The sequence below is a fragment of the Cololabis saira genome, chromosome 15 (assembly GCF_033807715.1).
Source record: "Cololabis saira isolate AMF1-May2022 chromosome 15, fColSai1.1, whole genome shotgun sequence".
Classification (NCBI taxonomy): domain Eukaryota; kingdom Metazoa; phylum Chordata; class Actinopteri; order Beloniformes; family Belonidae; genus Cololabis; species Cololabis saira.
In genome coordinates this window covers 31,949,974-31,968,077 of record NC_084601.1, presented here as the reverse complement: position 1 = coordinate 31,968,077, position 18,104 = coordinate 31,949,974, and the positions used below count along the sequence as shown (strand labels likewise).

The 18,104-nt window shown below is 40.0% G+C and overlaps 1 protein-coding gene across 3 annotated transcripts in view; it reads left to right on the top strand.

Moving 5' to 3' along the window:
• The window catches only part of pvrl2l (PVR cell adhesion molecule related 2 like), a 480,113-nt gene that overhangs the window by 181,947 nt on the left and 280,062 nt on the right, over positions 1-18,104 (top strand). For all 3 annotated transcript variants that reach the window (XM_061741374.1, XM_061741373.1, XM_061741372.1), the window contains exon 2: positions 6,983-7,095. In XM_061741374.1, coding sequence (XP_061597358.1) covers positions 6,983-7,095 — 113 coding nt within the window. The remainder of the gene's footprint in view (positions 1-6,982; positions 7,096-18,104) is intronic.

The window sequence follows — 18,104 nt, the reverse complement described above, 5'->3', positions numbered from 1 at the left end:
CCTGACATTTACTTTTAGTTCAGTTGGTGGAAAATGGTTGGCCTGGCTTGCTCTTTAAAACTTAAACAGTTATAAAGCATTACAAACTGTAACAATAGGGCAAACACACAGAATTGTTTTGTATTTTGTGTCTTTCAACTAAAAGGCAATTTTTTCCAGTCATATGTTCCTCATTCAAGGTTGTTAAAAAAATACTGCTATAATATATCGTATCGTTATCGTGACCTCAATATCGTGTATCGTACCGTATCGTGAGATTAGTGTATCGTTACATCCCTAGTATGTGGTGGTGAAATATTCAGAAGCAAGAAAGAATCAAGTTCTGTTGATGGTTTCCAAGTATGAATGTTGTTTTGCTAAACCAACCAAACACAACCTAAAATCCATAAACCTAACAAGAAAAGAAAAAATTTGAGAATGAAGTTGTCATAACGGGGTCTCTCGGCCACCTTTTCCGCCATCGTGTATTAAACCTGTAATTAGACTTTTGTTTTAGTCTTTAAAGTTTGTGGGTCTGCAGTGACCCGGACAACTGAAGTCCATGATTAGCATCGCTTCAGATGCCAATGATTCCATGGTGTGGAGTTAGCTCAGACTTGCATGTTTGCACGATCAGATGAAAATATGAGAGGAGCATGTCCATTAGAACATGACGGCATGAGCTGAGTCAGTCTGTCCACGGGGCTTTTAGCAGGAAATGAAGCTTCTCTGACGAGATCTCATGCACTTTACTTTCTTCCTTACAAGGTTTAACTTGCTCTCCTTGTGTCTTTATTTGAACCTTTTCAAACTTCTCTCTCCTGTTGTCTTTCTTCCTCCTCCAGTCTTCTCCCGCTGCTCCGTTCCCTGCAGGCCTTTTCCGCTGTACTTGTTCCTTCATCCCCTTTACTTAGTTCTTCTCTGGTATTATTTTATTCCGTTGCATTTGTCTGACTCCATACATTTTTCTTTCCATGCAGCTTCTTGTAGGCTTTTCCTGACTTTTTATCATCTACTCTGTAGCTCTTTAGACTTTATTTCTCTTGTGTATTCCTGTTTTAGTTTCCCATTCCTCGCCTCATCTCTGTTTTTGTGACCTTTTTCTTTTTTTCACACTTTACATGTGGAGAGGATTGTGTCGTGTGTGTGTGTGTGTGCGTGTGTGTGTTCCTGGCGCTAGACTGTGTGTGTGTGCTCCTATTCCGGTTGGGGTTCTGCTGTGATGTGTGTGATGTTAATGTGTTTAATTAGGGGCAAAGAAACGAGAAGAAAAATATGATGGAAGCGGAAGCGAATAAACAAACACTCAGATGAACTCTTGTTTCTTTGCTGTTGTTTTTGATAAAGTTGTTTTGTGGAAAACTAGTCAGTGGAAAAACAGTCGTGTGTGTGCGCGTCTGAGTTAAAACGGAAGTGGGTTTCATGTCTGATCGCTCGCTGCGTCCCTCCGGGCGGAGGCTGTGCTTCATACGCTCTGACATTACAAGGAGAAGCTGTGATTTATGCCTCCGATGATGTACAGTAGCCACATACACGAGTACTGCTAAGCATTCATGGGGCTTCACGCCACTAAAATCCTACCGCTGTAAATCTAAACCCTGCCGCACCATCACGACACTTCTGGTTTTTGTTTGTGTGACTGTGTTTCACAGCTGATTTTCAGACGACATCCCCGCCGGCCCATTCACCTCCGTGCAGCAGCATGTAACTTATTGTCCTAATCAATCCCTCACACACTAAGAGGCTTTTGCAGTGGAGCCACCCGGGGCGAGCGAGTGCTTATCCCCTTCACTTGTGGGGAGAGCGAGAGGCCGGCTCCCCCACAAGAGTTTTATCACGACAGACGCAGAGGCAAGCTGAGAGGAGGAGAGAGGAGAGAGGACCTTGCTAGGATTTGATCCTGGGGCGGCGGGGGGTTCGTGGCCGGGTTGAGGTTCGCTGTATGAGTGCAAAAAAGCCTAAGTTACTAAACTGAACATCTGATTTGATTGCGAGCCGCGAACAGTCAGAGACTCCGACAATGACACTCTCAGCTTGGTGATTGTTTCTGGGTCCAGCTGCTGGGTTTAGACCCGATTGCATTTAGAAAGGATTACAAGTCGTCTGTTTTGCTCCCTCTGATTCTCTTTTTGTTTCCCTTTCTTACCCTGTTTGAGCCATTTTCCTGTTCCCACACATGATTACAGGCATTACAAGTTACTTACGGCCCTTCAAGTGTGGAGTTCTGCCAGCGTGGTTTGTTCAGTAAACAAGTGTTTCTCCAACATGTAGAACTTTTAAACAACTGCTGTGATGACTGCTTGGTTAATCCACCAATAAAAAGCTATTGTTTGACAGTCATGCAGAGAAGATTCCTGTCAGGCTTTTTCCACGCGGTCGTAAACGGCACCAGACCAGGCACTTTTCAAATCTGTGATTAGGAGTACTTTTGTTGGATCTTGTTCTACTTACATCAAAGATGTCAAACATATTTGTTTACGCTAAATAGGGCTGTTCGATTAATCGATTTTAAATCGTAATCGCGATTATGTAATTAGAACGATGTTAAAATGTGAAACTCGTAAAATCGATTTTTCACTTTTTTTTTTTTACCTTGTCTGCACACATATTAATGATTGATACCATATTAATGATTGATGGAAATACCTCTCAATACCTGCGACAAGTGCCCCATGGGAGAGGCTCTTTAGTGTAGGAGGGGGCGTTGTAACATGCCACCAGGCATCCCTCAAGCCAGATGCGGTAGACCGGCTCGTGTTCCTTGCAAAAAACTTGCAAATGTGAATAGCAAATGTAATGACTGACATTACACACCTCTACCTCCTTCATGGATTGCATTATTATTTAGCATGCAAAGACCCAGTTTAGTTTAATTAGAAAATGTCTTGTTTTATTTAATTGGAAATATAACTTACTGTATGTTTGCAAGTGCTGATTTGCTGATTTTTTTTTCAGAGATAAAACTTTATATTTTATTATATTTTTTAAAACTTTTTTTCAACTTATTTTACAGAGTTTTGCACTTTATTCATTCATTTTTGGTTTAATAAGAGCGAAGTTTGCACTTAAAGCCCAATGGGGCAAATGTTCAATAAAAAAACAGCATATTTGAAATCATTTCTTTGCCTTTTGTCAATTCACAAAATAATCGTAATCGTAATCGAAAATCGGATTTTGAGAGAAAAAAAATCGAGATTTTATTTTTGGGCAAAATCGAACAGCCCTAACGCTAAATCAGTTTTAATGTTCAAATCCATCTGTAATCTACTTTTAAATATTTAAGATTTCTAATTGATGACCACTTGTCTTTTAAGGAGCACATTCAGTATGTTGTAAAACAGCTGAAGCTTTTGTTAGGATTCTATTATAGAAACAAGTCTTGCTTTTGTTTTGATGTAAAACAGAAACTAGTGAAAGCCACGTTTTTACCTGTAATGGACTACGGAGATGTGCTGTATATGATTGCATCTGTTCATTGTTTTCACATGTTAGATAGTGTGTATCATGCCACACTGAGATGTATAACAAACCGTGGTTCTCTCAGCCATCACTGTCTTCTCTACACTAAAGTAAACTGGTCATCATTACATGCTCGTCGCCTCAGTCACTGGTATATGTTCATTTATAAAGCCATTCTGGGTAAAATTCCTTCTTATTTATCTTCTCTTTTAACATGGAAACAAGGAGGTTACAATCTCTGCTCAATGGACATTTTGCATTTGGTTGCTACAAAAATAAGAACAGAGTAGGGCTGGGCGATATGGACCAAAAGTCATATCTCGATATTTTCTAGCTGAATGGCGATACTCGATATATATCTCGATATTTTTTCTGTGCCATAATTGGGGTTTCCCCCAAAGCATTATAGCATAGCATCTCTGTTAGCTTCATTTTTTTCTGAGGCAAACCCTTAAAAAAACAGTCAGTTTTAATACAAAGCCTCGTGCCAAATGTCACACAGGTTCCTTTATTAACAGAGGTCTGCACAATATCAAAATGTATAAAACAAATGAAATAAAAATAAACTGCCTGCATATATAGAATAAAAATGCTTCTTGAATAAAATAAAACAAATATCCCTTTCCTGCATAACAATTAAATTAAAATACACTGTGCAATTAATACAATGTAGACAGTAACAGGCAGACTTTTCCACTGAGGTTGACAGTTGTGCAAATAACAAAACATTTGTGCAAATCTCAAATAAAACATTCAAGTCAATTTGTCACAAAATAAGCTATATCAAAATCATTTTTAAAAAAAATGTAAAAAAAAATAAATATTTTTTTTTTTTTTTAAATCGATATACACTATATTGTCTCGTACCATATCGTATTTGAAAATATATCGATATATATTAAAATCTCTATATATCGCCCAGCCCTAGAACAGAGTTTTGGAAGAAAGCTTTTAGGTTTTCAGCACCAGATGCTTGGAATAAAACTTCAATCTGAACTGCATTTACCAAACCTCATACCTTTGACTGAATTTAAAGCTCTGATGAAAACAGTGGAGTTCAGACTGTCTGTATGCAAGTGTTTTAATTAATTATGTCTCTATGTAATTCATTTATTTGTTTGTTTGTTTTTTATCTTTTAATTCTGTAACTTTGTTGCTGCTATACTGGCCAGGTCTCCCTTGTAAAAGACACCCCCGATCTCAATGGGACTAACCTGGTTAAACAAAGGCTAAATAATGAAATAAAAAAGTAATCCAGTGGAGGCGTGCTTCTCCGGTGGCATTTACGGTACAGGTTCCGACAAATTGGCAGCAATCCAGAGGTGTTTTTTTAATGAAAGAAACATAAAAGCAGGAAAGTGTAGCTCCTGAGGAAGTCTGACAACCCCTCCCTTGTGCATCCACTCAAGACGACCACGTGAAGTTGAGTTGAGAATAAGAAATGGATTTTAAGAAAGCTCTTTTCATTCTAATTTAAAGTCATGATTCTGAGTGACCTGCAGGTCAGCAGGTGCTGCTCGGCGTTCGTCATTTTAATGAACCAGGCTTCGCCCGGCTGACCCGCCAGGTCCCCTCAACGCTGCTTTATATATAATACGAGCATTCTCCGGATGTATACCTTTAACAAAAACCATAACAATGCTTCTCACACTCACAAGAAGGAGCTACAGGTGAAGAGCTTCCGCCGTTATGCGAACGCGAGCAGCGTCTCGCCCCACTGCGACGCCTCCCTGAAGACGTACTTCACCGTAATGAGGACGCAGACTGAAACGAGCCGCCCAGACTCTGCCTGAGGCTGCAAACACCACTTTTATTCCCATTTCTCAGTGAACTTGCATCTTTTTTTCCCCTCAGTCTTCAGATGCTGTCATTGTCTATATTGCTCTGCCTCCTTTTTTTTTTTTATATATCGACTATTTTTAAATTGTTCATGACAGACAATGAATAGTGGAAGTCTGAGCAACTTCATCTAAATGACACCTGATTAGGAAAATGTTCAGGTTGCTTTCATTGTTTTAAGACAAATGGAGCAATCTTTCTGCCCGGCGGCTCCTGGGGAGTCCGCTACCGGACCTGGGCTCTATGGCAGACTCCAAGGGAAGGCGAGTTGTATCACTGCTGACCCCACCGCTCCGGGAAAACCAAAACCTCCAGGCTCTTCCAAAGAGCTGGGGGAGCCATCCATCCTCAGGTCCCCCTGGCCCCCCTGCTGACTCACTCACAGTCCCCTGGTCCCCCCCCCCACCCCCACACACCAACACTTGCTCCAAAATTACCCGACTTTAGTGCAATGATTCTCTTATATCTTCACCTTGTACATTTGCATTACAATGTACTATTCTTTTAAAGGTTTTGTGGCACTATTGGCCTTTATTGACAAAGTAGGTAGACAGGAAACGGGTGGGGGGGTATATTGTAGTATAGAGCGACAGGCCGGGACTCGAACCTGCGCTGCCCGCACGAGGACTATAGTCTCTACAAATGGTACCCACTGAGTTAACCAGGGCCACAATTTACTAGTCTTTATCTTCATTTTCTGTTCATGCCTTTATTTTGAATGCCTTTTTTATGTATTTTCTTTTTCTTTTTTTTTCTCTGCATATATATTAATGGTTAATACCATGTTGGTATATATATATATATATATATATATATATATATATATATATATATATATATATATATATACAGTGGGGAGAACAAGTATTTGATACACTGCCGATTTGGCAGGTTTTCCCACTTGAAAAGCATGTAGAAGTCTGTCATTTTTATCATAGGTACTCTTCAACTGTGAGTGATGGAAGGTGATCAAATACTTATGTCATGCAATACAATGCAAATTAATTACTTAAAAATCATACAATGTGATTTTCTGGATTTTTTTTTTTAGATTCCATAACTCACAGTTGAAGAGTACCAACGATAGAAATTACAGACTTCTACATGCTTTTCAAGTGGGAAAACCTGCAAAAACAGCAGTGTATCAAATACTTGTTCTCCCCACTGTATATATATATATATATATATATATATATATATATATATATATAGTATGGATTTTTAATATATCATATATATTGAAATATATCATATAGATTTATTTTATTAATATATATATATATATATATATATATATATATATATATATATATATATATTTATTTATTTATTTATTTTTGTATTTTTTTACATTTTTATATATTTTTTTAATACATTTTTTATTTTTTATGTGAAGGGGAGAGGGCGTTGTGGTGGGGGTGAGGGGTAACATCCGCTGCTAGTCTAAAACGCGAAAAAGCAAAGGGAAACAATGAGCACACAAGCCTTTGAAATCTGTAAGAGAAAAAACAAACAGACACGAGAACAGGCAGAGACATAAGCAGCAACCATTCCGGGTCCCTGAGACTGAATCAAAGCTAGACTACTGCGATTATCTGTCTATTTATTTTTTTCTGACCGAGAGCAGCACTGCAATTTGATGTTCCTGAAACTTAATGACAGTTAACATTCTTGAATCCTGAACCTTGAATCTTCTTTGCGACAGGTGCTGGTGCTCAGAAAGTGCGGGTGGATGAGGAGGTGGAGGCGTATCCCAACGAATCCGTGGATCTGCACTGCCAGTTTATCGACGGAGGAGGCCACACCAAGCTCACACAGGTCAGCAGACGAGCCGCTTCTCCATGTTCTGCACCTCAGATGTGTTCTCAGAAACTGTCTTCATACAAGGCCCAACAAGGTTTTCAAAGAAGTTGTTTCTCTTCAGCTTTCTAAGATAATTACAAACTGTCCGGGGATGTATTTAGGGCAAAGCTAATGTGAAAATACCCTCAGTAAGACAAAAACTATGTCCTATTCTAAGTGAAAATGTCACCGTGGATCTGTCTAATGAAGTCAGTGTTTGGGTAACACAAATAAAGGGTGACTTATGTTGGTTTGAACGGTTTAGTCAGCATCTGTAGATGAAAGAAGGAAGAAAACTATTTGCTTTCTCAACAGTATGTGTGATACAGTTACCGGCGTCCTTCATTTCCTATGTATTTTATCAGTCTTCTTTGTATGTAAATGTCTTTTATTTTTCATAATGCACAAGGCCTGTGGACACTAATCCTCAGATCATCATCAAGCACAGTTTCTTGAGGTCAGCATATTGTAAGAAAGCTACTGAGGTATTTATTTCAGGTGTGAGGCTGTTATGTTTCCACTTAGTACCTGCTGCTATTTGAAACATTAAATCACTGGAGAGAACAAGGCTGTCAGGCTTTGTTTGAACTTGTTGAATACTTGCCAGCTCAAGCGTGTTCACGTGGTAGAACAAATGCAGACAAAACCAGCACCCAGATAGATATACTGGAATTCAAGCACATTTTTCAGGGATTCAAAGTTTCCTAATGGTCCGCCTTTCATGTACACATGCTCTTTTTTCTTTACAATGACTAAAGATGCGAGCTCTATATGAAAAAAACTAAAAGTAAATGGCCGGGTTTCCCAGATCAGTTAAGTAGTTCTTAACAGCGAAAGACTTCTTTCAAACCTTCTTAAGGAGCCTGTGAAAGAAAATCGCGTTTCCCAGAGTCGCTCTTAGCTTAAGTATCTCTTTCATTAAGAAGGAAATGAAAGATGCTGCTGACCCAGTCTTTACAACCATCTTAGTGAACAAAGACTCACAGATCCAGCCGCGTCAGGCAAATCAATATCACACCAAGCAATGAGATATTAAAACAATGCACCCCGCACAAATTTTGATCTATTTTATACTTTAGATTTATATTGTTTAGCATTTATTGGTGACAGCAAAGGGGGAAAAAAAAGAAAAATAAGGAATAACAAGTGTGTTCCTGTATATGCTTTATGCATTACGCACAAATAAAACGATCATCATGAATATCATTTATTTGATAATTTGGCTGCTATACAGCATGTTCTCGCTGCAAATCAACCGCGTCGCCGTGCGCGAAGCAGAACTGTTTATATGAACGCATTCGTGCGTCAGCACTTCAGTCCCATGGACGTGCTGTCAGACCGGGCTGTCTAGGCAGCCGGGACACCGATCCTCCTGCGCCGCGCCCGAGCGCATCTATGTGATGACAGGGAAGCAGCAGCTGGTCAACGGGATCCTTTGATGAATCGTTCATTACAGTCTCAAATATAATCAATGGTGTCGGTTTATATTAAAGAATCTTTTTGCCCAGAAGAAAAAAGAGCGAAGACAACGACCCATAACTATTTTCTTCTCTTGAAAAAACCCACCTGCACCGCGGGGTTTAGGAGAAAAAGACGCTACAGAGTCGGGATGCAGCGGCATCAGAAGAGCAGTGGAATGCGTGGCGGGGATGATCTCTGCAATCTGAAGCCCTCTATAATTGTAAAAAGAATTTCACTTATCACGGGTTCTTTTTGGAACATAACCCCTGCGAAAAACCAGGGATTGCTGTAATTCCACGTTGCGATTTGCGAAACTCGCCTTCTCTTGGCTCATGTTTTTGAACGCACACACACGCCCACCACGTTTCCTCCCGGTCTCTGCGTGTGGGGAAAAAAAGCCTCACTGTAGCCAGAAATAACGGAGTAACGCACCGTTTGGATGAAAAAGGGTCATTGAATTATATTTATCATCTTAATTTTTTATTATAACGCACATGCAGCAGGGAATTAGTGCGTTAGGTAGCAGTGCTGCATGTGAAAATGCGCTGATAGTGATCGGTGATCGATTTGCCTGGCATCGATTGATTTGGTTTCAGAACCGGACAGCTGCTCCAAAGAGCTTCTGAAAGAGCGAAACTAAAGGACGGTGTTAAGAAGTCATCTGGGAAACACCCGTATCTTAGGGTTCTCTCTTAGTTCAAACCTTCTTTGAACCTCTCTTAAATCCTTAAGAGAGGTTGGATCTGGGAAACCCGGCCAATGGCTGGGAAGGCTGGGACTGAACGTCTAAACGTTTGGTTAATTTCCCTTCAGGATTATTTTGTTGAGTTGACCAACATACAGTACCTGCATTCAGAAGGATCCTCTTCTTGTTTTTTCGTTCATGTTTACAGAGCTGGCTGCAGAATGTTAAGCCTTAAATAATACTCACACCCTTAAAAGGCCACTGATACTGTACAGCCTCACAACGTTAACATCCTCCCCCTGTTGCCCAGCAACCACTGTAACCTTTCCTCCCTCTTGAGTTGCACTGTTCTACTCACCAACAGAGGTGTGTGTGTGTGTGTGTGTGTGTGTGTGTGTGTGTGTGTGTGTGTGTGTGTGTGTGTGTGTGTGTGTGTGTGTGTGTGTGTGTGTGTGTGTGTGTGTGTGTGTGTGTGTGTGTGTGTGTGTGTGTGTGTGTGTGTGTGTGTGTGTGTGTGTGTGTGTGTGTGTGTGTGTGGATATGTATGTGTATGTGTATATATATGAGTCCCGATCCGATACTTTCATAACACATAAAAAAAAATAAACAGATCCAGGTTGTCCCCCATTTTTTATTTTATTCACCTCGTTTTATCAATTTGCACTTAAACAGAGCCGTTCTCTTGGAGGCAGCTTGAACAATCAAGTAATAATACTGCAACTATTAAGAAGGAAAATAGAATTTAAAATACCCAGCAGGCATGTAAACAAATCAAAAAGAGCAACAGTATCTTAAAGTAAGGCCACTAATGGGCTTTTTAGACTCTTAACTTCTTACTGTCCTTTTCTGACTTAAAGAATAAAATGTTGGTTTTTGAAGTGACCTACAATCTTCCTCACTGTAGCCAGGGTGTCCATCACGCTGCATTGATAAAGCAGCAAGCTTTCGTGCATGCAAGGTCAGCAAGAATGCACGACCCGCCTGTGGCGTTTTCCTGAACACTCAGCTGAGGAACGGTTTTCAATTACCCTTGTAATTTAACTTTTATTTATTTACCTCCGCTGTAACGCTGCTGAGCGCATGCGCAGTTCACCACAGCCCACACTCCACACCCCTACCTCACCCATAGATTTTTTCATATTAGCAGCGTTGTCGCGCACAATTACGCGACCCGTTGGTTGTTAATACACCAGTTGTTTAGCATTTTTCCATCGTCTGTTTGATGCACTGATCAAAATAATGAGAATAAAACATATATCCGATCCCTGATCGGGATGCAATGTCCGATTTCGATCAAGTTTGAAACTACGTGATTGGGCCACATTTCCGATCACATGATCGGATCGGTACAACCCTAATATATATATTAGGGGTGTCAAATAAGCGCGATTAATTAAGCATATTAAGCGCGTTATGTTTTCTTAATCGCTTGATCTATTTTTTAATCTCTAACTTAACTTTTTCTGTTTGCGAGTTGCCTTTATTAAGAAATCTGTGTTTGTGTGATGGGCTTCTTGTTGTTAGGGGCGGAAAACAACGGTACAAGAACGGCTGTATTAAAACTTTATGGTTTGAACTTTTAAGATCAAATAGCAGAAAATGTATTCGTCACAGCCAGAATCCATGTGGTTTCATATTTCGAGATCTTTGTTTGGAAAAAATAGGAGGGATCGAATTTCTTCCAAAATGTGATATTGAGGTTAGTGGTGTCAAATTAACGCATTAATTGTGATTAATTAATTACGGGCATATTTAGCGCGTTATGTTTTTTTTAATCGTTTAATCAGTGGTGGGCCGTCAGGGCCAGCAAGACTATGCTGGCTTAACATAACCAGAAGTCATGATCATAATTATGGTAAGGGTTAATTACATTTTTAATTTACTTTCCCTAAATATCTAAAAGTATTCATATTCTCTCATGTCATATTCTGCTCCTTCCAGTCCTGTTGATTTTAGGTTAGGTTTTTTTATTTCGTTCATATCAAATCCATAAAAAACAAACTAATATTACAAATGTACTGAAAATGGAACAAAAAAATCGTGCCCTTCTGCAATATATGTAAATAATCTGGTGCATTGGTGCAGCTGTGTGGTTGTAGCCTACTCAGAGCAACAAGTCTGTTTTTTTTTTTTAATTATTATTATTAGGACCCAAGCAATGACGGGGCGAAGGCCTTATTTTATCTGTTGGATTTTTTTTTTTTTTCTCGTTTTTATTTTTATTTTTCTGACGAAATGAGGGTCTTTTTGCCCCCCTAAACTTGCCTAGACTTGCCTAGACTTTTCTGGCCGTTATAAAACATTTTTGACGGATATAAAGTCCATGACTTAAAAATGTATAATACAAAGATTAGTAATTGCCGGTGATTACAGCTGGAGGTGTCCTGTGAACAGTTTTAGAGGCTTCTCTTTTACTATTGCGGTCTATGGGAAAAAAGCTTTCTGGGCCCCATGGGATTTTTTGTTGCAGTACCGCGGCTGGCCACTGGGAAAAATCGGCGTGCCTGCTGAGTGTGAGACTGGGGGGCTGGTTGAGTAGCGGAGAAGAGAAGTGAAAATGGAGGAGCATGTGATTTATGTCGGTCCAGTCAAAGGGGAATTTACATTTCTAAAACGCCCCAACGGCACCATTGATAAAGGTAAGGTGATATGTTTTCTTAGTGCAAAGGAATTTGATTACCAACTCAAGTTTAGCCACATAAACGCAGAGCACCTGGTCGTGAGCGCAGCCGCAGCTAACGTTAGCAGCAACGGTGTTGCCAAAGCAACGCTCTTCTCCCCCCGCGCATGCGCACGTCTGCCACCGAGAGGCTGGCGAATGTTCTTGCCAAGTGGATGTTAATGTCTAGGATCTGTTCTGTTCAAATCTGTTAAAATAAATAAATAATTTCATAAAACCACTTACCTCAACCATACCTCAAGTTGAGGGTTTTTCTCAGCAATTTTTAGATGAGATTAAAAAAGACATTAATTTAATGAATTATGCCGCGTTCCATTTGTCCTCGGAAGTCGGAATTTCCCAGTTCCCAGTTGGAATTTTCAACTGGAACGCCCCTCGAAGTGGGATTTCCTACTGGGAAAGTGGGAGAAGCTTCACCACCCCCGAGTTACCATTCAGAGATGGCTGCCATTCCCAGTTCCCAGTGTGTGTGTGTGTGTGTGTGTGTGTGTGTGTGTGTGTGTGTGTGTGTGTGTGTGTGTGTATTCAGTGCTTTGGTTTGCTGTCTCTCTTAGACTTGGATTTTTTTCAGCCTCATTCACTTGCATTGACATCTCCTTGGTCTTAGTATCTCTAGTCGAACAGCTGCCAAATACCAACAAATGCCAACTCAATACCCCATATCAAGGCCAGACCTTGAAGTTGCCTCTTTTGTTTCTGTCGTTTTCTGAGGTAAAAAGAAATGCGCAAGAAAAGTCTAAAAGGAGTCACAGAAATAAATATGCTTGGTGAAATAAATACATGTAGTGAATAAAATATTCAGAATGATTAAAAATAACAATGTAAAATGGAAATACAAAATTGAAAGCTTTCAGCAAAATAAACTAGGATTAAGAATATTCACTAAATTAGATTAAGGAATTAAAACAAAATATGTAAGCAAAAAAAAAGAAATGATTGAATAAAGAAATTACAAACAATATGGGCATTAACACAAAGATAATTGAGAAAGTAAAAAAATGAAAGGCAAAATATGAATTTGTCACATTTTCTTTCTCTTCTCTTAATTATAGCCAAGTTAATGTTTATGAATTTAGTTGCATTGATTGGCATGTTAATTTAATTATTTCGCCACTTAAGCAGTCTTTTTATCTTGTATTAAGGATATAGCAATTTAATTCTTCCACACGCCCGAGGCTTGTGGATGGAATCAATATGTAGTTTGTTCAGATACAAAAAGAAAAAACTGCAGATAGATGCAGCTGTCCTTTTTAATATTTTCCCTCCAAACGGCGACTGAAGCGAGAGGCTCATCGACTAATTTGTGTCGACATGTGGATTAAAATCTGCCCTCATCTCTGTAGCCCTCTCCGCTTGGGCTCTGCCTTTTCCTCTGGATCTCATCTCATGTGTATTGATTCAGTGTATTGCCTGTTATTTCTGGTCTCCCACTTAAGTGCCAGTATTGGTCGTTGCTACAGAGGAAGATGAAATCAATCTAATATAACATCACAATATTCTCCCTTACAGCAGAGTCTCATACAGTCATGGCAGATATTGATGTTTTTCACATTTCAGAAATCTAACAGAAAAAGCTTATGAGAGTCCTTGAAAGAGAGTTTGCAAGTGAACCAAAGCTTTTCTTGTTGCAATGAATATTAAAAAAAAAAGTAAGACATTTCAGCATGGCAACAAGTTATTAACCCTAACGGATGAGCTTTCTGTATCATGTCACACGATCCATCCTACTCTTGAGAAAATAAGTTATTCTTTGACAGAAGAGTCAAATTATCTATCTGCTTAAAGCGAACAAAACAACAAAGAAAATGTTGTGAATTGTGTAATTGTGTAATGAAATGTCATGACCAAAGATCTTTTTAATGTTTGTTGAATTTCTTGTCAAACATGATCAACGACGGTACTCACAATAATGTTCAACAGTAAATTAAAGCATTTTCATTGCAAGTCAAAAGAACTCAATTTGAAAAGACTTCAGAAAACCTCTTATCAGTAAGGTCAAACTTATTTAATCTATGAAGGAGAACAAAGATTGGAGTCTAGAGAATTGACATGGGTCATGTGATGTGATGTGTCCAGATTTACTCTGTTCCTCACTTTCCTCAGAGTAAAAAGATGGATGGATAGAGTGAGATCAGGGCTCCAGACTAACTTTTTTCACTAGGAGCACAGTAGCCCCTAACTGAAAATTTTTAGGGGCACAATCAGAAATTTTAGGAGCGCACATCGTTTATCGACACGCTAACCAAATTTTTACATTTCTACTACATTTCAGTGTATTAGTAATACGTATTTCATAATAGATTAATGAATTCAGGGATTAAAGCAAAAAAAATATTTTTGACTGAAACATTTTTTTCAGGCCAGTTCATATTCCCCCGGCATCTATGCTCTGCACCACACTTTAAGAATGGCCCCTTTTTTGCCATGCGGTCGTTTCCCAAAGGTTTCAAGTAAAAAAGTTAAATGCTGTATTAGCCCTTCTGTTTTCTGTTTTTTATCACCATTTGATTCAATCCGATATTAATGTGGGTTAGTGTTATTAAAAATGTTTTTAGAGCTGTTGCCTGAATTATACGACTGTAAAATAACTAGTGAAATAATAATTTCACAATAATTATTGTTAAATAACTAAAAAATAAATAACTCAAATGGGTCTTTCAATATCCATTTAAAGTGCAAAAAAGAAGGAAATATCAATAGCTCATGCAGTAAACAAATAATTTTAGCTTGTCTAATTTATTCTGTCACCAGACACACAGCTTGCCATGAAGCATCAGGGATTTTTCAGGTATTTCATGACAAACTGTGTGTCCAATAACAGAAAAAAAACAAACAAGCTATGAACTTCATTGAACTTATATAACATTTTGAAATTTAAGCTGAAATATCCAAAACACTGAACACTGGTTTTGCACGGGTGGGGGTGTGTATGAGTGTGTATGTGTGTGTATGAGTGTGTCCTTTTCTGTGTGTAACGTGCCTGGCGATTCAATGATCTGCAAGTTTTGCCCGCACACAGTTGACTGGACACGAAAAGATACATGCGAAAAAAGATCATGTACTTTAACGGCGACGTCTGTAGGTGTAATAATCATAATGTTGTATTACAGTACGACGCGCTCTCCTCACGTGGAGCGCGAGAGCGGGGTCTGTTTCTTAACGCAGCTGGTTGTCTGTGTGAGCGGACGTTAACGCATATGGCAGCATAAACACAGTCTCAAACAGCAAGTCATTTCCAGCATTAACAGTCCTGCTCAGCCCGCTGTCTGTACGGAGTAAACTTTGGTTTTGTATTTTCTGCGCTGGTTTCTCAGGCGGCCGCTTCCACATGTTTGTTTTCTTCACGAGGGCAGCGGGGGCGGGCGGGGGAAAGAAGCGCAGTGTCCCTGGCTCTTACCCTTTTTTCAGCATTTTTTCAAAAGAAAACTTAATTTAGTTCGAGTTTTAAAAACCAGCGCTTTGTTAACGCTACCGCTGCTCTTTGACGCCGTGTTCATTGTTTGATAGTTTCACACCGCGCACATATGTGAATTAAATGACGTGACTACTGGTCCCCCAGTCTCTGACAAGTCAGTCTTCCCTGAGGGACGGGGGCGAACCCGCCCTCCTGTTTCTGATTGGATAATACCAAGGCTCTGGCAGCTTTATTGGTTTACAACAGCGTCAGTTTAATGTCCAACATGATTTAATTGGATAGTCTAACGGCTGATTTATGGTTCCGCGTTACACCAACGCAGAGCCTACGGCGTTGGTGTAACACTGGCAAATTTACTGGTCGCACGTGTGCGAGTGGACATGAAATTCAGTCGCACATACTCAAATTTTGGTCGCAAAATGCGAGCATTTGGTCGCAGTCTGGAGCCCTGGAGATACCCATCATGCCTTGTGTCACCAATGTTATGTGCTCTAAATAAAAGGTTGGGTGACAACATTAACATCAGCAGTTCAGGGTGCCTGAGACTTGATTTTCCTGATGGATTGGCCAACAGAACTTAAAGGGGACATATTATGGCATTTAATGTGTATTTTAAACAGGCCTTGAATGTCTTAAAAACAATCTAAAGCCTGTTTTTTCTACATAAATCAGAAATCCAGCATGTGGGCCCTGTATCTAGTTTTACTGCTTCTAAAGCCTTTTTCTGTGCTTCATTTTAAGGGCGGGGGGGGGGGGGGCTAGGATAGTGAGGCTCTGTGCTGATTGGCTGCTTGAATGACGTGTAGGAGGGGAGGAGAATAAGCCTCGCTCCGGCCAGAGCAGCCGGCTGCGGCGTACACAAAACGTGTCCCATGCGAGAAGCTTCTGCGACAAAATCAATTCCATGGCTTTATTTTTTTTTGTATTGGACTGTCCTAACTGGCCGCGAGTTTAACAGTTTCAGTGTGGACAGAGAGCTGATAGTCGGACGCTCTCATTCAGTTACACGCTGTAAACGGATCTTAAAGCCTGATTTACGGTTCTGCATTAAATTGACGCGTACCCTACGCCGTAGGCTCTGCGTTGGTGTAACGCGGAACCATAAATCAGCCTTTAGTCACCTCGTCTTCACAGAGGAAGATTTCTCATCATTTCTTATGTTACAAGACAGATGAATCATGTTAACTGTAAATAAATCACAACACTGAATTTTCACAAATGGCAACTTTATTGTTAAAAAAATAAAATATGAGTTGTATATAAATAACATTTATGCACTATTGCTGGCTCAAGGAAGGACCGTGCGTTTTCTGAAGGTGTCGTTGAACAGCTTCAGGTGCTTGGAAGATCTGAAACCAGACAGAAAAAATGTATTACTAATTTACCTAACGAGTCGTGGCTCCGTTAGGGAACACTGGAGCCGGGCCGGTCCGTGAGCAGCTCCGGCAGCTCCGTATGCGGCGCCGGGGCTCCGGAGCTAAGCTAAATACTTAGCCCATACAAATATAAATAACATTAAAAAAAAAAGGAACTTACCACTGACTCGTGTGCAGTTGCCGGGTCCGTGCTGTGGGAACTGATCCTTTTATGAGGGTAAATGTCGATGCAAAATCTCATTTCTACTCTCCCTCGCTTTTCAAACAGCCACCGCTTCTAAACAATGGCTGAAGCTCCAGCCGGCGGAGAGAGCTTGTTGTGGGCGTGGTTTCAGCAGCGGAGGCTGAACCTATGGAAATCTGCTCCTGTCGTGACTCACGACGGGAGCAGATTCTAATCGGCTCAAAAAAAATCACGTGACACTGGGGGATTCTGTCGGGCGGGGGTCACAGACCTTGCAGAAATTCATGGGATTCCGTCTCTCCTCTGCTGGCAGGGTGAGGGGAGACCACTTTATATATGTTAAAACAAGAAAAAACGTGTTTTTCATAATATGTCCCCTTTAACCCATTTTAGAACCTTTGGGATGTGGTAGAGAAGAGTCCACACAGCACACAGTCTCCCATTCTCTACCTCTCTTCTCAACCTGTTTACATGGGGCTGACTGGGGATGCTGGAGGGATGAAATAACATTGTTGAACCGTCGAAATGTCTCCGAGTTCAAATCATCTCTTCTCATTCTTTTCCACCACTGCTGCCAGCAGAGATGCAGCAACTACCTCATCATCACCATCAACACTGATCTCATTGTTCCAGTTTGTTTCTATTATTTGCCTCCCCCTTCAATTCCTCAGTGAACGGCAAACAAAGAAAATGGGACACTAACAGCACAAGGTGGTATAAAGTCTTTATTTGGTAAGTCAGTAAAGCCCAGACTCCACCCTGCCCCCTCACAAATAAAAACCCATCTATTTACAGTTGTCAATTATCTATATTGTGTGCTTATTATTATTATTATTATTCTGATAAATTAATTGCGTTTTTGGAGGCCTTAACATACCTAAGCTCACCAAATTCTGCAAACATTTGTTTGCACAGGTGTTGCGTAAAATTCTGTATTTTTTGAGCGACGGGCATGGGTGTACAAAAATGGACTTCTTAGCGCCACCTACTTCATGTTTTTGGATGAACCCCACAATATGCTTTGACCTACAGCAATGACATTGATGTGTCTATTGTATCAGACTAAGACCTACAAAAAAGTCTCTTGGACCCAACAGAACATGCGTTAGGGTGAACAATTATTGAAGTTCACTCTTGAGATTCTCCATGAGCCTTTTTATGTAGCTGTAATAATGACCTTGGTA